Here is a 23,442-nt window from a genome sequence, read left to right on the forward strand (position 1 = left end):
GGTTTCAGATTCGGTCCCCAATGTCCGACTATTTGAAAAATTTAAAAGCGCATTAGAGGATAGGGACTACTGAGGATTTATCGACATTGCATCGCTTTCATGCCACTGTGTGAATAACATGCATCATTATCAAAGCGTGTGGGATTTTACGAGCTGAATTTCATTTTGCGCAAACACATATGGACACTAAGGAAAACCAATGAAGGAAAACCAGAGCGTCCCTAGTTGAATATGTATTCTGGCATAACGAACTTTCAATAGCGTACAATCCGCCACGAATACCCTACACAATTATATTATACTGAGAAGATTCGACAAACTATTGTTGTGAAATATTGGTCATGCGTCATCTCCGTTCCTACTTTTGCAATACAATTAGTATCAACGATGTTCAATATACAGTAAACTACGGTTATAACGAACTCAAAAGGGCCACTAATTGTAGTTCGTTATAACCGTAGTTCGTTATAAGCAGCATAGATACAGCAGTAGCCGGAACAAAAAAATTAAGTTCGTCATATCCGTCAGTTAGTTATAAGCGTGTTCGTTATAACCGTAGTTTACTGTATTGTTGATGTGATGCAGACATCAATGTTGGCGTACTTCGTAATGTCGTCACATCATGTCAAAATGTTAAGCTGAACACGGGTTGACATAGAAGACACTACCTCGTAACAACAGCACGTTAAGTTTATTAAAAGAGTAAATGAGTTGGGTTAAACGCCGTGTTTGACAGTATTCCCAGTAATATCACAGCGTGGCAGCTCAATGTGGGAGTGACTGAGTGACTGAGTGAGTATGGTTTTACGCCGCTTTTAGCAATATTCCAGCGATATCACGGCAGGGGGCACCAGATATGGGCTTCACACATTGTACCCATGTCGGGAATCGAACCCGGGTCTTCAGCGTGACGAGCGAACACTTTAACCACTAGGCTACCCGACCTGCCCTCAATGTGGGAGTAAAGCCCGAACTGATGCAGGTCGCATGACGTTTACCACTTTGGGGAAACCCACCAGCACAGGTATGGTGCTGACAAAGTTTCCTATAGAATATTCATGTGCGCAGCACCGCGTTCCATAATGATGGAGACCCCTCCGTGGTCTAGAGTTAGAGCGTCCACCCGGAGAGCGGAAGGTCCGGGGTTCGAACCCCGGCCATGTCATACAAAAAGACGTTAAAAGATGGTACTTGTTGTTACCCTGTCCGACGCTCGGCATTAAGGAGCTGAGACAAGGACTGGTCGGCTCGGAGTCAGTATACTGTGTCTGAGTAGGGTATTCATGTTAAACTGCGGCATGGTATCTCAGTGGGCTAGCACTATAAATCGGCATCAGTCCGAACTAGTACAAGCAGCCACACAGAAACACGTGCATGCATGTCGCTATATAAGTGCAATAATCTTGGACGCGACGTGAAACCCAATTTCACCTCACCATAATGGTGGGACGTAGCTAGTTTCGCAGGGAGCTGTATTAAATGCGAACAAGGAAGGAATGCGAACATGCATGAACATGTAAATCTAAATGACGTCACAATAATCAGCTGGACATCTTACAGCTGAATTGTACTGACTTTTAAAACTGACAGCCAATCATATATCCTGTTCTTAAATGGAACTGAAAAAATCCTTTACAGTGAGTGAGTGGGTTTTATCAATATTCCAGCAATTTCACGGCGGGGGACACCAGAAATGGGTTCACACATTGTGCCCATGTCGGGAATCGAACGCTGGTCTTCGGCGTGACGAGCGAACGCTTTAACCACTAGGCTACCCGACCGCCCCAATCCTTTACAGCCTGAGAACATCACGCTATTATACATGACGTCACGGTATACACTGACTCCCTGAGGAGTGAGTGAGTGAGTGAGTTGGGTTTTAACATTATTCCAGTTATATCACGGCGTGTCAGCTTAATATGGGAGGAAAGCCCGAAGTGATGCATGTCTCAGACGTTATAACCACTTCGGTAAAACCCACGAGCTTGGGTATGGTGCTGACAAACCTAGAAACATAATCAGGGCGAACCGGGATTCGAACCCACAATCATAGGTTTCTGGAGTGGCCAAGGGACGCAACTCTGCACAGCGAATCTCGGCGCCTTAGACGACTGGGCCACCCGTGCCCCGACTACCTGAGGAAACGTTGCTATTGGTTTTAACCAGTCCTTAAAACGTCCAAATTCCCACAGCCAAAGACATATATTCCTGTGGTTATTACAACATTAGAAAAATAAATCATTTGTAAACCTAATTTGTTTATCAAATGGGTCGGCTAGAAAAGTATCATTTATTTGAAACATGCGTGTTAAGGAAAGGGATATCATTTGATATTTGTAATAGTTAATCTCAATTATGGCTATCAAGAGAGATGGCATGATCGATGTTCCATGCAGTTGGCGTCACCATTGGGAAGATGTACATGTAAGTGTTTCGGGACTACCACCTAATATCCTCCGGGATGATTTGTTATCAGTCACTATTTAAAAACACGTTTTCTCTGTTAGGATGAGCCCAGCAATTTAATATTTTATCATAACATCTATTTAGAGCACCCAGCATCACCAGCACGCAAATTCCTCTTCTGTTATTAAACACCATAGAACAAACTGTTTTTTCCTTTATTTTCGAGAAATAAATAAAAGTTTATTTTTTAAATGCAAACATCCGGCTTCGGAAAACACAGGATACCTAATGCAATACAACTCTGAAACAGAAAATCCTATGCCTGTTGCTTTTTCAACAAATCACTTCCGTTTAAATGACCTTGAACGGACCCGGTGCCTCTCACCTGTGAACATCATTGGGATCATGTTTACAAAGGTTCGTCTACTTGCAATCATAAATACTCAAGATCTTGTGTACATAATTTGTTTTAATGTAGACTTCACCCGCAATAGCATTAGATCACTTGTAAGAACAATGCTCCTTCACACTTGCAAGGTAGTGTCACAAGTATGGAGTTTCCATATCATGCTAAAACTTCCTAAATGGTATGTGTTGACATCCAGTTCATATTAAATAAATGCAATAACCTTCGATTGTAATTGAATAAATGAGAATTTTCTGAAAAATTGACATTTCGAAATTTGACCTCAAGTGGCCTTTACCGTACAGAGGTCTCCCAAAAGTTGATGTGCTTAAGGCCCTGCCTTAGAGATAATGTATACTAGCCACGTAAATGAACTGTGCACGGAGAAAATATATTCTGGATTGAAATACAACACAGCAAGAACAAAATGATGCAGACGCTGTAGCAGCTGAATGATCGGACCATAAGGAAATGTCAACGGGACCTGAACAACATCTGTTACGATGACGTCAGATGATCAAAATGGAGTAGGGGGTCAAACGACAAAGTCACAAAGTCAATATTGGGTATGACCACCCTGTGCGTGAATCACAGCAGTGCATCGGCGACGCATGGAGTCCACCAAATGGGCATGGAAGGCCTGGGGAATGGCCTGCCATATCCTCCTCAAATCCTGTGCCAAGTCACGGACGTTATCTGGAGGATGTGGAAGACGACGCAGACGGCGCTCCATTTCATCCCACAAATGCTCTATTGGGGAGAGATCTGGATAAATTGCAGGCCATGGCAGTAACATGACATTGTTATGGTGAAGGAAATCCATTGCGACCCCAGACGTGTGAGGACGAGCGTTGTCCTGTTGAAATGTCAATCCCGGGCCATGACGTTGCAGGAAAGGAATGACCACAGGCCTCAGAATCTGATCTCTGTAGCCAACACCGGTGAGATTGCCCTGAACAACCACCAAAGGGGTTCGGTGCCGTGCTGTTATCCCACCCCAAATCATCACAGAGCCACCTCCAAAACGATTCCTCTCCACAATACAGTTGCGTGCATAACGTTCTCCCAAACGCCGGTAGACACGTTGGCGCCCGTCACTGTGGGAAATGTTGAACCTCGATTCATCTGTAAAGACAACATTTCTCCACCATATTAGAGGTTGGCGAACATGATTTCGACACCATCTTAGACGGTTGACTCGATGACGGTGTGTCAGGATGGGACGTATGGCAGGGCGTCGTGGTCGAATCCCGTACTGACGTAAACCATTCCTGACAGTGTTGGGATGGATACGGCGCAGTCCAGGACTAGTCTGGGACGTCGTTACTGCCGTTTGGAACCTGTGTCGGAGATGTGTAACTCGAATCCATCTGTCCTGTCTTGGCGTCGTTACTCGGGGACGTCCTGAACGTGGGTGGTCGGCAACGTCATTTGTGTTCTGAACACGCCTCACCAATGCCGATATCGTGTTACGATGGCATTGGAAATGTGTTGCCACCTGTTGTTGCCTCATTCCCGCTCGGATCATTCCAATGGCTTCATGACGCTGTGCAGCTGTCAATCTTGGCATGATTTGCTTGTGATATGCTTGTGTCTGCGCCTGAGAAGTTTTGAATTTTTGAATGACCACAGATCATGCTTTCCAAAGTGACAGCGAATTTTGAGTTTCACATGCTGTGTACAGCTGCACAGGATGCACGTGCAGTAACACATTGCACGTCCATAGGCCCCCATCAGTGACGTCATATCGCATGGCACGTGCATGAGCGTTTGAATGTCTCCAATAATTGCTGTGTTCAAACCTATCTTTCATATATGGACGGTGTGCCCTTACATCTATATTTTCTCCATGCAGTTTCTTTATGTGGCTAGTATATATTGAGTTTCATCAAATTCCAATAACAAATACTCAAATATTCCTTGCACTCAAATCGCACCGAGGGACCTTGACCTTCAAAGTCGTCGAATGCAATAACTTTACTTGTTTGAAACTTGTTACATGTATATGTGAAGTCCGCATTGACGCTGCCCATACCTTTTGAATGAAACAATTTACAAGTCATGTCATGAGTGAATATCCTTCGAAGTCAACTATAAAGTCATCATGTCAGTAATCTGTGTTTGACGAAATATACAAATAAAGTGAGCACAATAATTGAATCTTTAATAATTACTGTCCTCCCCAGTAAGTGTCATTGCAAAATGGCAAATGCACAGGTCGATGTTAGATATATTCCTAATTCTCCTGGTATAGAGTTATGAGTACAATGGGCTTTAATTCAGGGAAACATATAGGGGCGTATCTAGGGTCGGGGTCAGGGCGTTCCTTAAAACATTGAATACTTAACACCTTACTGTGACCCCCTCCCCCTTCAATTGATGCAGAAACTCATACACAAGTAACAGAGCGTGATGACCTGATCCCAATTCCACGGCAGGCATGAACTACAGGGCCTTTATGGTTGATGCTTTCCTGCTTATTCTGACACCCCTGGGGCATCATATGTCTTGCAATATGAATGATCAATATGTACAGGTGAACACTACTGCAGTTATACCATAGCGTGCCAGCTTAACATGAGACTTAACCCTAAAGTGATGCAGGTATTAATGTTTACCACAGTGGTTAAATCCTGCATTTATACCATAGCGTGCCAGCTTAACATGAGACTTAACCCTAAAGTGATGCAGGTATTAATGTTTACCACAATGGTTAAATCCTGCAGTTATACCATAGCGTGCCAGCTTAACGTGAGACTTAACCCTAAAGTGATGCAGGTATTAATGTTTACAGTGGTTAAATCCACAAGGAGAGGCATGGTGCTGACAAACCTAGATACATATTCAGTGCAAATCTGCAAAGTTTATAGAGCATATTTGCAACAAATACATAAATCTTCTTCATAAAAATAGACCTATTAGATCCAGGTCGATTAGGTCTTCAGCAACCATTATGCTTGCCGCAAAAGGCGACAATGCTTGTCGTGAGTGAGTGAGTATGGTTTTACGCCGCTTTTAGCAGTATTCCAGCAATATCACTGCGGGGGACACCAGATATGGGCTTCACACATTGTACCCATGTCGGGAATCGAACCCGGGTGTACGGCATGACGAGTCAACGCTTTAACCACCAGGCTACCCGACCGCCCCGCTTGTCGTAAGAGGCGACTAAGGGGATTGGGTGGTCAGGCTCGCTGACTTGGTTGATGCATGTCATCGTATCCCAATTGTGTGGATCGATGCTCATGATTTTAATCACTGGATTGTCTGGTCCAGATTTGATTATTTACAGACCGCCGTCATATAGCTGACATATTGCTGAGTGTGGGGTTAAACGACAAACAAACAAACAAATCATAAAAATAGTTTAATTTTCACCAAAATTGTCTTTTTTATATAACAAATAATTGAAAATATTCTGAGGATACAACTAAATAACTATGATTTTCAAGCGAAAATGGACATTTGTCTACTTACAAGAAATCACACAAACTTAAGATCTTGAAAATGAATGCCTTACTGACTATACATTTCACTCAGTCATTATAGAACACCAATGCAGATCTTGCAATAAAGACAAAATCAATATCAAATATCAATCATGCAGAACCACACGCTGACATAACATTTAACATATTGATGACAACTGCAGCCAAAAAGAAAGTGAACATAATTCCTTTCTCTTATGTTCTCATTCAGCTAAAATAACTTTGTTGGGTTGGGCTGGAATATTGAATGTGTGCGGTGCTAATTAAGGCTCTTTTTGTAGGTGGTGCAGCCTAACCCATTGTAGGAACATCTTACTGGTAGTGAACACCTTAGTTTACCTTCTAAGAATAAACACCACAGCTTTTCAGATTGTTATTGTCCTTGTTTGTAAGGGACCTTGAAATCTTTTATCAATGCATCAGTGATGCTTGTGAGGTTTGTGCGCAGAAACATTACCTAAGTTGCAAACATAAAATCAGAGAAATGTCAATACAATCAAAAAGTAAAGAAATCGTGCCTTGACAATGCATATCACCTGGATACGTAGTTAACACACCTTAAATCAATTGCCACCATAGATACTAGACATAATGCTACAGTAAATACTGTTTTACAGCACCTGGGAGAGAGGAACACACTTGTTAAATTTGGCTTTCCATGACCAGCAGAACACTGTGGACTAAATAACATACATGTATTAACAGTTGACACAAAAACAATAGCTAATGTTTGACTTTTGAAGAGCTCAGAGAAAGCATGTAACAGAACACATGTTGCACATACTACTGACCCATGGTGTGATAACAGCGACACATGGCGTGATAACACTGACACATGGTGTGACAATAATGACACATGGTGTGATAACAGCGACACATGGTGTGATAACGACACATGGTGTGATAACAGCGACACATGGTGTGACAACAATGACACATGGTTGGATAACAATGACGCAGGGTTGGATAACAATGACACATGGCTGAATAACAGTGACACATGGCTGAATAACAGTGACACATGGTTAGATAACAATGACACATGGCTGAGTAACAGTGACACATGGTGTGATAACAATGACACATGGTGTGACAACAATGACACATGGTTAGATAACAATGACACATGGCTGAGTAACAGTGACACATGGTGTGATGATTCATGTGTGTAGAGCATAATAAATTTGTGATGATAACAATGACACAATGTGAAATAGCAATGACACCTGGTGTCATAACGATACTTGGTGGGATGACAATGACCCATGGAGTGATGACAACAGTGACACATGGCAGGATGACACTGACACATGGTGGAATAACAGACACATTACTGCCAACTACATGCTTGGATGAAACGAATGACAATGTGTCACTGATAAGGGCGTTAGGTAGCTTGACACCCATATCAACCCAAATACACATGCATCACTGGGTGTCAGTCCAATGTCACAGGGGAGATAATAGTGTTGTAGCTATAGGTAGTAGGAGTTTGATGACAACCCACTTTGACATAACCCATATATAAGATGTAGATGTAACCATCATAATATCACATATAAACCCACTATCAATGGATTGTGATCAAGCCTAGGGGGTGAAACTTTGAACAGCTGATTGCAGCAAAGGTCTTCAACAACTGGAAAAGATTACCTCTCAGTGCACATGACAACGCATCATGACATATTGATAATGACAATTGAAACCGTAAGTGAAGTATTAGTGCCACATGCATAATACACAAGAGATAACAATAAGGCAATGAGACTGAAACAAAGGGAGCTGTCGGTAGCACAGATCAATATAAGCATATTGTACTTAGAACCTTAACAATTGTTGACAACAATGCCAATATACAATGCTGCATCACATGAAATATTGACATCGCCTACATAAATTCACAACTGAGGATATCTAGTCAGGGATTTCAAATGACGGAGAGGGGGATTAGTGGCAATGACATGGACAGGTCAGAAGGAACCATTTGGAGGGCAGGGGAGGTCAGAAGGTTCCATCTGGAGGGAGCTGTTGAGGTCAGGAAATACCATTTGGAGGAGAGGGGAGTCAGAGGGATCCATCAGAAGGGAACTGTGGTGGCTACCTGTTGAGGTCAGAAGGTTCCATTTGAGGGGAGGGGAGGGCCTGCTGGGGTCATTGAGATCAGAAGGTTCCATCTCATGGAAGCTGCAGTGACTGGATGTTGAGGTCAGAAGGTTACGGAGGGAGTTGTAGTGACAGTATGTTGAGGTCAGAAGGTTATGGAGAGGTTGTGGAGACAGTATGTTGAGGTCAAAAGGTTATGGAGGGAGTTGTGGTGACAGTATGTTGAGGTCAGAAGGTTATGGAGGGAGTTGTGGTGACTGGATGTTGAGGTCAGAAGGTTATGGAGGGAGTTGTGGTGACAGTATGTTGAGGTCAGATGGTTATGGAGGGAGTTGTGGTGACAGTATGTTGAGGTCAGAAGGTTATGGAGGGAGTTGTGGTGACAGTAAGTTGAGGTCAGAAGGTTATGGAGGGAGTTGTGGTGACAGTATGTTGAGGTCAGATGGTTATGGAGGGAGTTGTGGTGACAGTATGTTGAGGTCAGATGGTTATGGAGGGAGTTGTGGTGACAGTATGTTGAGGTCAGAAGGTTATGGAGGGAGTTGTGGTGACAGTATGTTGAGGTCAGATGGTTATGGAGGGAGTTGTGGTGACTGGATGTTGAGGTCAGAAGGTTATGGAGGGAGTTGTGGTGACAGTATGTTGAGGTCAGAAGGTTATGGTAGTGGTGAAGTACTGTGGCAACAAGAAACACAGCTGCCATCTTCATGAATGGTGGCGGTTAAAGCTTTACTCAGTAGTGGTGGTTGTGGTTGTGAAGTACTGCCTCAGTGGGGTGAGGAGGTTTCTCATGATGGGGATACTCCAGGACTTGCCCAGCAGCTTCTGACGGCGTGTTGCAGGCAGATTTCCAACATCCGTATAATGAGGTGGGTACCCAAACAGCCTGAAACAAGAAGATGGCAATCAGCCTAAAACTCGTCACCTGTATGGTACTGACATTCAAGAATCATAACCAGAGTGAATCTTGGACTTGAACCCACAATTCATTACAGCATAGGAAACTGCACTTTGAGATTCAGTACCTTAGATTAGTTACCAGCTAAGTAAGTATGTTCAAAACAATCCTGAAATGTTATTCCAATATATGTGTCTTCTAAGACAGGACTGACACAGTAGAAATGTGCTATGGTGATGTACCTCTCAACCTCTGGAATCCAAATCCCAGTTGTCTCTCCTTCCATCTCGATGGGAAACAGCTCATCATGTTTGCCATGCTTCAGGCTATTGGTGCGTGTGGTGACACAACCCATCTTGGTGATGGTGGCTCGGCGGTTACAGTTGCGTTCCAGGACACTGTTCAGATCCACATTCTCATGCATGAAGGTGGAGATAGCTGGTGTGCTGGAGACAACAAGCAAGGCACAGCTGCTGTTACTGCAGGCCCTCAGTTGTTGAAATTTCATTATGAATTAACTATTACAAATCATGCAGAAGAGCATAGATAATGGAGTGTTACTTCTCCATGAACTTGCCCCACAAAACTCTTCACCAATCAAAGACCCACCTGTACATTTTGAGGATATTGCCCAGAACAGTCTTCCTCTCCCCTGTCATAGACCTACCTGTACATGCTGGGGATGTTTCCTAATAACACTCTTCCTCTCACCTGTCACAGCTGTACATGCCGGGGATGTTTCCCAATATCACTCTTCCTCTCACCTGTCACAAACCTACCTCTACATGCCGGGGATGTTTCCCAATATCACTCTTCCTCTCCCCTGTCACAAACCTACCTCTACATGCTGGGGATGTTTCCAAGAAAACACTCTTCCTCTCCCCTGTCACAAACCTACCTCTACATGCTGGGGATGTTTCCAAGAAAACACTCTTCCTCTCCCCTGTCACAAACCTACCTGTACATGCTGGGGATGTTTCCCAATAACACTCTTCCTCTCACCTGTCACAAACCTACCTCTACATGCTGGGGATGTTTCCAAGAAAACACTCTTCCTCTCCCCTGTCACAAACCTACCTCTACATGCTGGGGATGTTTCCCAATATCACTCTTCCTCTCCCCTGTCACAAACCTACCTCTACATGCTGGGGATGTTTCCAAGAAAACACTCTTCCTCTCCCCTGTCACAAACCTACCTCTACATGCTGGGGATGTTTCCAAGAAAACACTCTTCCTCTCCCCTGTCACAAACCTACCTGTACATGCTGGGGATGTTTCCCAATAACACTCTTCCTCTCCCCTGTCACAAACCTACCTCTACATGCTGGGGATGTTTCCAAGAAAACACTCTTCCTCTCCCCTGTCACAAACCTACCTGTACATGCTGGGGATGTTTCCCAATAACACTCTTCCTCTAACCTGTTACAGACCTACCTCTACATGCTGGGGATGTTTCCAAATAACACTCTTCATCTCACCTGTCACAAACCTACCTGTAAATGCCGGGGATGTTTCGCAATAACACTCTTCCTCTCCCCTGTCACAGACCTATCTGTACATGCCGGGGATGTTTCCCAATAACACTCTTCCTCTCACCTGTCACAGCTGTACATGCCGGGGATGTTTCCCAATATCACTCTTCCTCTCACCTGTCACAAACCTACCTCTACATGCCGGGGATGTTTCCCAATATCACTCTTCCTCTCCCCTGTCACAAACCTACCTCTACATGCTGGGGATGTTTCCAAGAAAACACTCTTCCTCTCCCCTGTCACAAACCTACCTCTACATGCTGGGGATGTTTCCAAGAAAACACTCTTCCTCTCCCCTGTCACAAACCTACCTGTACATGCTGGGGATGTTTCCCAATAACACTCTTCCTCTCACCTGTCACAAACCTACCTCTACATGCTGGGGATGTTTCCAAGAAAACACTCTTCCTCTCCCCTGTCACAAACCTACCTCTACATGCTGGGGATGTTTCCCAATATCACTCTTCCTCTCCCCTGTCACAAACCTACCTCTACATGCTGGGGATGTTTCCAAGAAAACACTCTTCCTCTCCCCTGTCACAAACCTACCTCTACATGCTGGGGATGTTTCCAAGAAAACACTCTTCCTCTCCCCTGTCACAAACCTACCTGTACATGCTGGGGATGTTTCCCAATAACACTCTTCCTCTCCCCTGTCACAAACCTACCTCTACATGCTGGGGATGTTTCCAAGAAAACACTCTTCCTCTCCCCTGTCACAAACCTACCTGTACATGCTGGGGATGTTTCCCAATAACACTCTTCCTCTAACCTGTTACAGACCTACCTCTACATGCTGGGGATGTTTCCAAATAACACTCTTCATCTCACCTGTCACAAACCTACCTGTAAATGCCGGGGATGTTTCGCAATAACACTCTTCCTCTCCCCTGTCACAGACCTATCTGTACATGCCGGGGATGTTTCCCAATAACACTCTTCCTCTCACCTGTCACAGACCTACCTGTACATGCCGGGGATGTTGCCCCAGAAAAACCTTCCCCTGCGCTGAGCTGACATATACTTGGAGTCCCACAGGGCTGGCTGGCACTAAAAGACAAAATACACTGAGTATAATAGGAACATGATATGGTGGCATCAAAAATGGAAAAGAGTTCACAACTACTACTTGTATGAAATAAAAAACAAACATTCACCACCATTTCCCGGATATTATAATACTTTCTGGTTACAAAAATGTGTTCACTGTACATCTGGACTTATGCCGGTAATATATTTTATTAATTTTATTCCAAATTCCATTCAATATTCTTTACATTAATTTTGGTGAAATTGTGTGTTAAGTGATTGCTAGCAGCAATCAGTCAGACTACCGCTATTGATGCCTTGACATGAACTTTAGTTGACAGCGAAGGGATACACATATCATAAATGCCATACTTTGACTCCTTAAAAGTCATATTTGTGGCAATTTGACAATGATATTTTTTTTGCAATCAAAATACATGTAGTGCGGGAACTATGTTCCATATATAAAATATATCCTGCAATATCAATCTGCTGTACCAAAATGCTATGCTGTTGGAACATATAAATTTTAACATATATAAGCTAAATTTTGATCATGAACCTACATTGTTTCAAAAAGAGCAACATTTCATTCATAAATACGCGCCTAAGTTAAATGTAAAAGCATAAGTTATTTGTCCATTGTCACCTTGGTATTGTGACGTCATAGTTTCCTAAATGTTATGACGTCACGTAACTATATGTTACTACTTCATGTCCGTTATTCAGTTATATATATATATAAGCTGCAACTAAAATAACTCAATATTAAAATATATTATTCCTGATAAAATAATTATTTCAGAAATGATTTCTTCTGACCATTGCATCTAAAATGGGTAATTTTTAAGTGAACGACCAATAGATTGGGAGAAAACGTGTGAACAGTTGATTGCTATTTCCGGCTTAGTCTCCAAGAAAATACACACGGTAATCTTAATCTCTGCATATAAATCAATGCCTTGAAGAGCAGAAAATACAATTTAAATAGTAAATCATCATGTCTTGTGATGTTTCATATCATATCAGTAGTTTGTACATGTTCATTCACTTGAATTTGCTGAAGGGACAAAATGTGTTTTTTCACTGTGCACAACACAAGATATATCTTTTTTTTTTACACTATGAATCAAAGACAACTACTATGTGTTGGTCATCTACCCCCTACAACCTCACCTCGGTTAAACCTCCGATCGTCTAAAACGTATATATGGACTCCAAAGGTAGCGTTGTAGCAATAGATCACTGTAAATCCAATTTTGATAAATAATGACAATATTTTCCTAATTTGCCTGCCAAGGGCATTTCGTTTGGAATCCTAGATAAATCCCTGTTTGATCATTTCTCGTAGAAAATATGGGTGCATACTCCATCAAACATGCCATACCAACACAGGTGGTTGATCCAGTGCACGAAGAAGCCGAACTACCCCACCTGGAAATAGCTATCATACTTTACAAATGACCTACACTGTCACAATGATCTTGCATGTAGGTGACTCAGATTGCAGACCCACCAAGGGTTGGCATGTTACAAGTTTAATGGACCTACAGTCAATGTTTCTTGAGTCAGGTGGTACACAAACCTTTACGAGTATATGAAGAGGATGACCTTGATCCTTGACATGAGTAAAACATTCCCTGGGCAGTTTATAATATCCTTGAAAATTCCAAGCATTGCATAGTTTCAAATTCTGCCAAAACATAAAAAGATCCCCATTACATGGGGTTTACAAGTGATGAATAATGCGTACAGTAGTAACTGAACCAAAACAAAAAAAATGTTTAAGAAATGTCACATAACATAGATATATGAAAATCCACAAGACAAAACATAAAAATGAATATTTCATGATGAAAATATCATTCATACTTATCCTGACTCAAACTAATTTGCTTATCTCTTCGTATTCCTGAAAGGTTGTGAAAACTTTCTGTGCTGTGTTGCCAGTGAACAGGAAACATCTCCCCCAAATGCACACCTCTCACGAGCAGGTGCACCGGAACCATTTGACACATCACTGTTTACTTTCTCTTATCATTTCTTAAGTCAAAATCACATCAGATGTCAAAGTTTGGGGTTGACAAACATCTGACACTGTGTGGAGGTGGAAAGTTGCGTGCAAGTATCTTCATTCCCAGAGGAAGAAGGATTTGTGGACCCATTCAAGGAGGACGATGACATTTAATATCTTCAAGGAGGTGATGGCCTTCGAGGAGGGTGACAGCTTCGAGGAGGAAGAAGATTTCTTGCCAGGGTCCTAAGATTAAGCTGGGGACTTCAAGGCGCCCTTCAGCATCTCTTCATCTGAAGAGCGGCATGGTGTAGTCTGACACTTGACTGTCTTCTTCTTCTTGATGGTCTCAGACGATGAAGTAGATCCTGAAGAATCTCTTCTCTTCCTCTCTATATTTTCTTCCTCTCCACAGCTAAAATATGTTCAGCAGATTGTTCATCAACCATTGGGGAGCAGAATTCAAATTCACTGTTCTGCAGTATAGTGGTGTGTCGTGCAAGCAGAACAAATGGGGTAGGTATCATGATCTGTGATACATAGCCTACATATAGTACACTTTTTCATAATGAAAACAGAGAGAATTTCAAAGAGCCAAAACCAGAATAATTACTTATTGGAGTGATGAATCAGACTGCTTGGTCACATGGTTCCTGTGCACCTGCACACGAGAAGGGTGCATTTTGGGGAGATGTTTTCTGTTCAGGGGGAACACAGCACAGGAAATTCCCACTACATTTTGGGAATAAGAGATAAGCAAATTAGTATGAGTCTGGATAAGGTAAAATTTGTAACTTTAAACCTCACTGTCATTCTGCAAGAATCATAATGTTTTGAGGCATGACCTCCTACCTCTAGGAAGCGTGACATGGTATTCTTGAACTCAGTCTTCATCGACGCCACATTCTCATACAGCCAGAACAGATGTGTGTTGCTGTTGAGTTGCTGCAGCTTGTCACGGACGCGCACATACTCGAAGAACAGCAGGGCAGTGCTACCTGCAGGTACATAGTTTTGTTTGTTGTATACATCACACTCTGCAATATTCTAACTTCATGATGATGGCCTGTGTATAATTGAATCAAGACAAACCTGTGAGTTAGGGCTGGGACAAGTCAAAATTTACAACCCGGGTACCCACCCCACTATTACCCGACCCTACCCGGGTACCCGCTGTAGGTCTCATGAGATAGTGTCCGGTTGGGGATAGTTTGATCCTAGTCCTGGCAAAATGCATTTAGATACTCATAGAAAACGATCTGGTCATGCATACATTGAACTTAACTGCCAGGTCACCAAGGTAACCAGGAAGGTTTAAAGCCGCACTCAGAAATATTCAATCTATATGACAGTGGTCTGTAAATAATCAAGTCTGGACCAGACAATCCAGTGATTAACATTATGAGCATCTATTTACGCATTTGAAATACGATGACATACATCAGCCAAGTCAGCAAGCCTGACCACCTGATACTGTTTGTCACCTCTTGCGACAAGCAAGGGTTGCTGAATCATAAAGGGTGTTACAGTTGGTTGAAACTATGGAAGACTTGCAGCAGTCCCTGGCTTCTGGTACGACATTAAACCAGCAATAGTTCATACAAATAGACTGCAACATGATCCATTGTATTAATAGATGTAATAAACTGAAACACATACAGTTAAAAAACAACTTTTCCAAATTACTTTATCAAAAATAAAATTTGTTCAACACAGATTCATAATTAAGTATTCATTCAGAGTCTCTTCATGAATTCATACAATGAGATGTTTTCTTTTCACAAATTTTGGGCTAGGTAGCCCCGTGGCCGTAATTCACAGAACAAAGTTGCTTCCCTGAGGCATGCCAGAAACATATGATTGTGGGTTCGAATCCCAGTTTCCCACGATTAAGTTTCTCGGTGCTCATGGGTTTCACCAGAGTAGTAAACGTCTGAGACCTGCATCACTTCAGGCTTTCCTGTCACATAAAGCTGATACACTCTGACCTAACTGGGTACTGTTCAAAGCAGTGATAAAACCCAACTCACTCACTCACTCAACAAGTTCTCTTGACCATAGAATATAGCAGACTTAGCATATGATGTAATGTCAACAAGGAAGTCCACAGTGTCAGAAGCTTAATGTTCTGCCCAGGAATCCCCACATAGGTCTACTGTGTAATGTACTAGGTAAAACAAGCAATGATCAAACAAGCAATGGTCAAAAAAGCAATGATCAAACGAGCAATGGTCAAACAAGCAATGGTCAAACAAGCAATGGTCAATCAAGCAATGATCAAACGAGCAATGGTCCAACAAGCAATGGTCAAACAAGAAGTGGCAACCAAACAGATTCTGGCAATCCCATGACTCCAGGGTGCAACATTTTCATATTTTAATCAAAGAAAATACAAGGTCAGATAGAACAGTAGCCTGATTCTTATAATGAAACCTAATCTACTCACCGGACTGGAAACCTCTCCTTGCAGGATTTGCAAGAGAAACATCATTGCAAGGGGAGCCACCAATTAGAAGATCTATGGGAGACAACTCGGCCAACTGAAAAGTAATTGCCAACAACATCAACCAATCAACATGTATGTGTGCAAATAAGTATGCACTGTGAAAGAGAAACTGCAAAGTTCTGTACCTCACCATTACGTATATACATTTCTGACCAAGTTCTCTATACCTGTCAGATTCAGCTCATAAGGCCCTTGATCCAGATGAGCTCGGGATTTCTGAGCTGAAATGCATGGATAGGGGAAATGAGTGAATGTTGTTTTATGCTGAAGTCAGCAATATTCCACGTACACCATGAAGGCCTGAAAGTAATTGTGCTCGCATGGGCTGGCACCAGAGAGTGGGACACCACGAGCAACGATACACTAAATCTTTCAGAACACCTGGGTCTCGTTTGACAAAGCAATCTGAGGGCGACAATTGTGTAAGTCTATGTTACAGAGTTAAGGTCTTCTTTATACTGTAAATCTTGAAATAAACTCAAGCGTGAATTAAATACGAAAAATGCGAATGGTGTTTGCTCTCATTAATTGACTTTGAATTTATGTCTCAGAAATGACTATCAACAATAAGACGACCTCACTGCATACTTAGGATAGCAGAAATACCAACTTGGATATAAACACAAACAGTTTATTGAGCAGCAGTTGTTGCAAGTATATAACAATGTCATTCAAAGAATAGGTATTAAACAATGGGCATCCGGTGAGTTATCACTGCTGGGGGGTCAAGAGTTCTAGCCACAAGCTTGTTAACACCTCCACACACCAATCAGTGAACTGTTGTTGGTTCAGTTATCTTATTGCCTTTGAACTTCCTTAATGCCAGTCAACAGAGTAAACATATAAACAGTGTGTTGCTTTTAGGAAAACACCGTTTATTGTTTTTACGGAAGTGCACTACTCAGCGCTAATAAGCGATGCTATTTGAACTTTTATTGTATTAAGGTAAGGATATGATGGGGGGGGGGGAGAGAGATTAGCATTGATATTGATTCACATTTTTGGCTAGGGGTCAGCAGTTGTATTAATTTGGAGACGCTTTAATTTCCAGGTTTACAGTATATAAGCATTATCAGATCAAAAATTGACTATGGTTGTGAGGCTTTTCACTCAGCATCAAATACTGTCTTGAGGCGACTAGACAGAATACAATACAAAGCCCTAATACTGGCCACAGGCGCAGCGACAGGCACCTCACTAGAAGCACTACAAGTAGAAACGGGAGAACTCCCATTGAAACTAAGACGAGAGCAGGCAATATTATCGTTCTGGGGACGAACATCAAACCCTTTGGTTAAAAAGATATGGCAAGACAAAAACGCTCGAGATGAGGCCCTAGCTCGAAAAAATCCCTCACTAAAGCCATCTGGGATATTAGTACGTGAACTCATTCGAAGTCACAATTGCGATGACATTCAGCCTCCAGAAAGTCACTACAAAGGGTTACACCCTCCCTGGACTTTACAAACTCCCAAAGTTGACACTGCTTTAACATCAGAAGTCACTAAAAGAGAAAACCCAACCCTACTACGTTCAGTAGCTATCACTAAAATTCAAACTACCTGGGACAGCTGGGCCCATATATACACTGATGGATCCAAGAATCCTATCAACAACAGTGCTGGTTACGGGATCCATATCCACAGCTCCAAACCCCAAGCACATTCAGTTCGCTTGCCCGATGGTCAGTCAGTATTCACGGCTGAATTGGAGGCAATTCATCATGCACTCAAACTCATACCGGAACTCCCGGAAGCAAAGGCAGTCGTCCTATCAGACTCGCTAAGTGCACTTCAGGCCATCAGTGGAAGAAACTCAAACTCCAGGCCAAACACAGTCAACAATATTCTATACGAATATACAAAACTATCGGACCAAGGGCAACAGGTGGAGCTGTGTTGGATCCCCTCTCACATAGATATTCATGGAAATGAAAAAGCAGACTCACTGGCGAAGCTAGCTCTAGACAAAGCGGATATACAGCCTATTCCCTTTAGTAAACTAGAGATAAAAAGCAAAATCAAAGCCTCCATAGCAAAAAGATGGCAAACCCAATGGGACGCAAGTAAGATCGGCAGATGGCTATACAAAATTCAACCCAAGGTCCAACAAAAGCCAAACTCATACTCAAATGAAAGGAAAATTGAAACTGCTATCTCACGCCTCAGACTTGGTCACAAAAAGCACTATGACAAGGTTTGTTCATCTTGCAATCAGGCTGAAACCATTGACCACCTGTTACTAGAATGTCAAGACCATGCCCCGGCCCGGGCTAGGTTAAAACAAGAATTGCAGTTAGATCCGCTATCTGTCATAGATCTCCTAAAGCCAAGAGATGCAATAGCGAAGGCCAAACTAACTCTATTTCTGAGAGATGGACAGCTGCTCGAACGTATATAAACAGAGCAGCCAAGGATAAAAATGAAATCATATCAATATAAGAAAATAGAAATCATATCAATGCAAAAACAGAAATTATGTGAACACCGAACTCACAATAGATATGTGAACCCTTCTCACACACAGGAGTCCCAAAGAGGGACAGGTCAGCCGAAATTGCCTAGGCAGAAGGCGACCTCTTAAACACCTAATGCAACAACACATAGTGGGAGAGCAGTTGCAGTTTGTACTCCAAGCGGGCAACACCTCCCAAGCCAGCACAGAGCATTGCCTGATAGCCAGCCAAGGAGAAATCCATCATCGGTAATTATCACGTTATCCTTTCAGCCTTATTCACATACTCTTAAAATCACTCTCATCGTTTGTTTGTTTGTTGTTTAATGCCGAACCTAGCAATATTCCAGCTATAGGACAGCGGTCTGTAAATAATCGAGTCTTGGCCAAGCGAGCAACACTTCCCAAGCCAGCACAGAGCATTGCCTGATAGCCAGCCAAGGAAACTCCATCATCGGTAATTATCACGTTATCCTTTCATCCTTATTCACATACATCACTCTCACCGAATTAATCACAAAACCCCTAAATCCTTAAAACCAACAACAACACTCAACTCTTATAAATAACCAACACCTTATCCTCCCCCATCTCCCTAACACAGCTCGCACTCATTTCTACTCACTACCCACGCCCACCACTCAAACACACCCTTTGACCCAACTCCCAAAAACAAAAAAACACCTAATCCCCCCTTCTCCTTAACACAACGCACGCTCTTTCCTACTCACCACCCACGCCCACCACTCACATACCTCCACTCCTTCGACTAAATATCTCCTAATCCCCGCTTTCCACTTGTCTCACCTAATCCCAGCCTTCCAGCAACAAAATAAATCTTTAATAATTAATCCATTTCACAAACCCTCCTACTAAAACCAACAACAAATAACCACCGCAACCTCCTCCGCCTGCTACACACAACTCACCAAGTAAAAACAACAAACCAACTCACCTCCCCAAAACACCACTCCCACTCCACCACCACTCACCACAACACACGCTCTCCAACTCTCCAAACAACATGACTGACACCCGCAACGCCACACTCGCAGACATGCCAGCTCCTAACTCACCCCGCCTGCGGAAGCGCACAACACTTCCGGGAGGTCACTCGAAAACATTGTCCCGACCGAGTATGGCGAAAACACGACACACACCACCCCCACCAAACCAGCTAACTCGCCACCTCAAAACACCAAAAAACGCAAACTCGACACATCCACTCCACCTCCATCGCCCACACCCTCCCCGGCCGCCTTCCTCACCACCTTCTCCCTCTACTTATTCTCAGCAGGCTCAGGCACCACTCTCTCACTAGAACTTTCGGCAGATAAAATAGGACTTTGGTTTAAAAGAGAAAAAATAAATTACAACAATATTAAAAAAGCCAACAAAGGATACCAGATAATCTTCCCTAACCGAGAATCTTACAACGCAGCAAATAAAATAACTCAAATATTCCACGTCACAGTAATCAAACAAACACCTAATTGGCAACAATATACACGAGGCATAATTAGGGTTAACCCAAGGGAAACAACTGAGGACTTACAATTATACTCTCTAGAAGCTAACATAAACCAAGACCAAAACCCTCAACCCCTAATCACCAGCACGCGTAGAATAACCTCAACTAGAAACGGAAAAACGGTCCCAACCTCCATTGTCATAATCAACTTCAAAAAGACCGCTAAATTCCCTGAAGCCCCCAAACACATATCCTTCCGAGCCCACACCAACTTAGAAGTCAAACCCTATATAAAGCAGGTTAAGCAATGTACAAAGTGCCTCAAATACAACCACACTGCCTCCCAATGCACATACCGTAAAACTAAATGTAAAAAATGCGCACAAACAGACTGCCCAGGCACATGCACACCCTGGTGCATCCACTGCAAATCCACCCACTTCACTCTCAAACCAATGCCCATACAGACACACACTCACCCAGCAGGCCAACAAACACATAAACATAGACACGGCTAAAATCCAAACACGAAAATTTGCTACACCTGCATCTAAACCACTCCTCCCTACACCACACCCAAACACCATCCCACAAACAAACACCACACCCATAACCGACAGCTCTGTCTGGGGCCCCTACCGAGAAACCGCACCCACCTCACACATACAAGCAGCCACTTAACCAACCACGAACCCTCCCACATCTCACATAGCCAAAACATCAACCCCCGCATGCAAAACAAACCTCAAAATGACCACCACAACACGACCCTCATCCAAGCACCCTACAGCCCATATGGTAACAACGCTCTCCCACAAGCAAGCACAACAACAAAACACAAACACTAAGAAATCATCAGCTACACCCATCCCACAAACACCTTCACAATCCTCCACATCACATGCCTCCCCCATGGAAACTCAATCAGCTAAACCTAATCTAACCGATGACGAAGATTTCTCCACTACTGAGGAAACAATAGACACTACTCCAACTAAAACAAACCAAACTCCCCAACCAGCCAACACCCAAAACCTAAATAACCTCACCTTACTCCTAGCATACATGTATAGTCAAAACTCACCAAAAGCTAGCATGAAATCCTTCTACAAAGTAGCTTTCAATCTAAAATTAACCGATCTTCCCTTCTTCCTCTTTAACCTCCATCTAAAAAAACTCACCGAATAAAATAAAAAATAAAAAATAAATCACCAATCACCCGAACCCAATATTCGAAGGACTAAATATTTTTCAGTGGAACGCCAACGGACTCACCTCCCACGGCCATGAACTAAAAACTAAATTTAAACTAAATAAAGGCCCTCACATTGCTTGTATACAGGAAACCAAATTCTCAAAAAAATCCAAATTCACACTACCTAACTACAACTCAGTTAGAACTGACAGAGCTAAACCGAAAACAAGAAGAGCCGCAGGAGGACTAATCATATTTATCAGGGAAGATATAAATTACGAAGAAATAAAAATAGACACGCCAAACCTAGAAGCCAACGGCATTAAAATCACATTAAATAACCGAAACATAAACATCATAAATATTTACCACTGGGCGGAACAAAAAGTCCAACCTGAGGATCTAAACAAACTACTCCAAATAAGCGATAAATCTACTATATTCCTAGGAGACTTTAACGCTCACCATCCTACATGGAGCATAGATGATAAAATAGATAATCATGGCAAATTAATCTCCGAATGGATAGAAACAAACGACCTAGTACTCCTTAATAGCAACCAACCCACGAGGTACGATAAGATAAACCAAAAAATGTCGGCTATCGACCTAACCATATGCACCGCAGATCTAGCCCAAAGTACTCAATAGGAAGTGCACGACGTCCCGCTAGGTAGTGACCACTTCCCCATAAACATAACCATAGGAAATACAAACGTACCAATCCAAACAGAAAACCAAGAACCAAAATTCCATTACAATAAAGCTAACTGGGACCAATTCCAAGATATCTGCAACGAAGCTAACTTAAACGAAATAGAAAATAATGATCCAGAAACCTATTGTAAAAACCTAACAGACTATATAATAAACGCAGCCAAAACCTCCATCCCCTTCAAAACATCTAAGACAGGCAAACCGACGGTACCATGGTGGAATGAGGAAATAGAACAGACTAGACGAAAACGTAAATCAGCCTTCAATAAAGCAAAACGCGACTACAAATATTTAAACATAGCCCACGAACTAAACCACCAGGTTCAAAAACTAGTCCAAATAGCCAAAAGTAGAGACTGGAAAAAATTCTGCGAAGGTATAAATAACCGTACAGATGCCAGAATGGTCTGGCGCAAAATCCACGCCATTAGAGGCTTAAAACGACATAAAAAAACCCCTAACATTGACAACTCAACCAACCCCGCCCAAAAAGCAAATAATCTCGCCAACCACTTTTCGGCCGTTAGCAGTAACACCAACTTCAGTAAAAAATTCCAAGATAAACTTAAAACAGAAAACAAACCCACAAAAGAACCAAACAATAACAATCTAGAAATAAATCAACCCTACACAATGGAGGAGCTCCTCTACGTAATCCAAAACAGGAAAAAGGGCACAGCCCCAGGATTAGACCTAACTTCTTACCAAATAATTAAAAAACTCCCCCTAAAACTACTCCAGGCACTACTCAAACTATACAATCTCATCTACCTAAACGGACAGGTTCCTACTCCCTGGAAACAGGCCCTAGTCATACCAATCCCTAAACCTAATAAACCAGCTAATCAAGCTAACTCATATAGACCAATATCCCTAACTTCAAACTTATGTAAAGTAATGGAATCAATGGCTAAAAATAGATTACAACATTACTTAACCCAAAATAACATCATAAACCCAGATCAAAGCGGTTTCACTCCTGGCCGCTCAACCCTAGATAACCTTGCCCGACTAGAACAAGATATTAAGACAGGACAACTAAATAAACAATATACCACAGGCATCTTCTTAGACTTCTCTAAAGCCTTCGACATGGTATGGCACGATGGGCTAATACAAAAACTTAAAAAAATAGGACTCAAAGGTCAGATAATAAACTACATCCAGGACTTCCTAAACAATCGTAAAATAACCGTGGGTATAGACCAAACTCTATCGGACCA

The 23,442-nt window shown here is 42.4% G+C and overlaps 1 protein-coding gene across 1 annotated transcript in view; it reads right to left on the minus strand.

Annotated features, from left to right (window-relative positions):
• Positions 1 to 6,203: 6,203 nt before the first annotated feature.
• The window catches only part of LOC124113634, a 44,327-nt gene continuing 27,088 nt past the window's right edge, over positions 6,204 to 23,442 (minus strand). The window contains exons 18-22 of the mRNA XM_048384383.1: positions 16,323 to 16,416; positions 14,729 to 14,874; positions 11,798 to 11,883; positions 9,544 to 9,747; positions 6,204 to 9,289 (exon numbers count right to left, since the gene is read on the minus strand). Of these exons, the coding sequence (XP_048240340.1) occupies positions 9,133 to 9,289; positions 9,544 to 9,747; positions 11,798 to 11,883; positions 14,729 to 14,874; positions 16,323 to 16,416 (687 nt within the window). The 3' untranslated portion in view covers positions 6,204 to 9,132. The remainder of the gene's footprint in view (positions 9,290 to 9,543; positions 9,748 to 11,797; positions 11,884 to 14,728; positions 14,875 to 16,322; positions 16,417 to 23,442) is intronic.

This window comes from Haliotis rufescens, unplaced genomic scaffold, assembly GCF_023055435.1.
Source record: "Haliotis rufescens isolate VD_foot unplaced genomic scaffold, xgHalRufe1.0.p SCAF_5, whole genome shotgun sequence".
Lineage (NCBI taxonomy): Eukaryota > Metazoa > Mollusca > Gastropoda > Lepetellida > Haliotidae > Haliotis > Haliotis rufescens.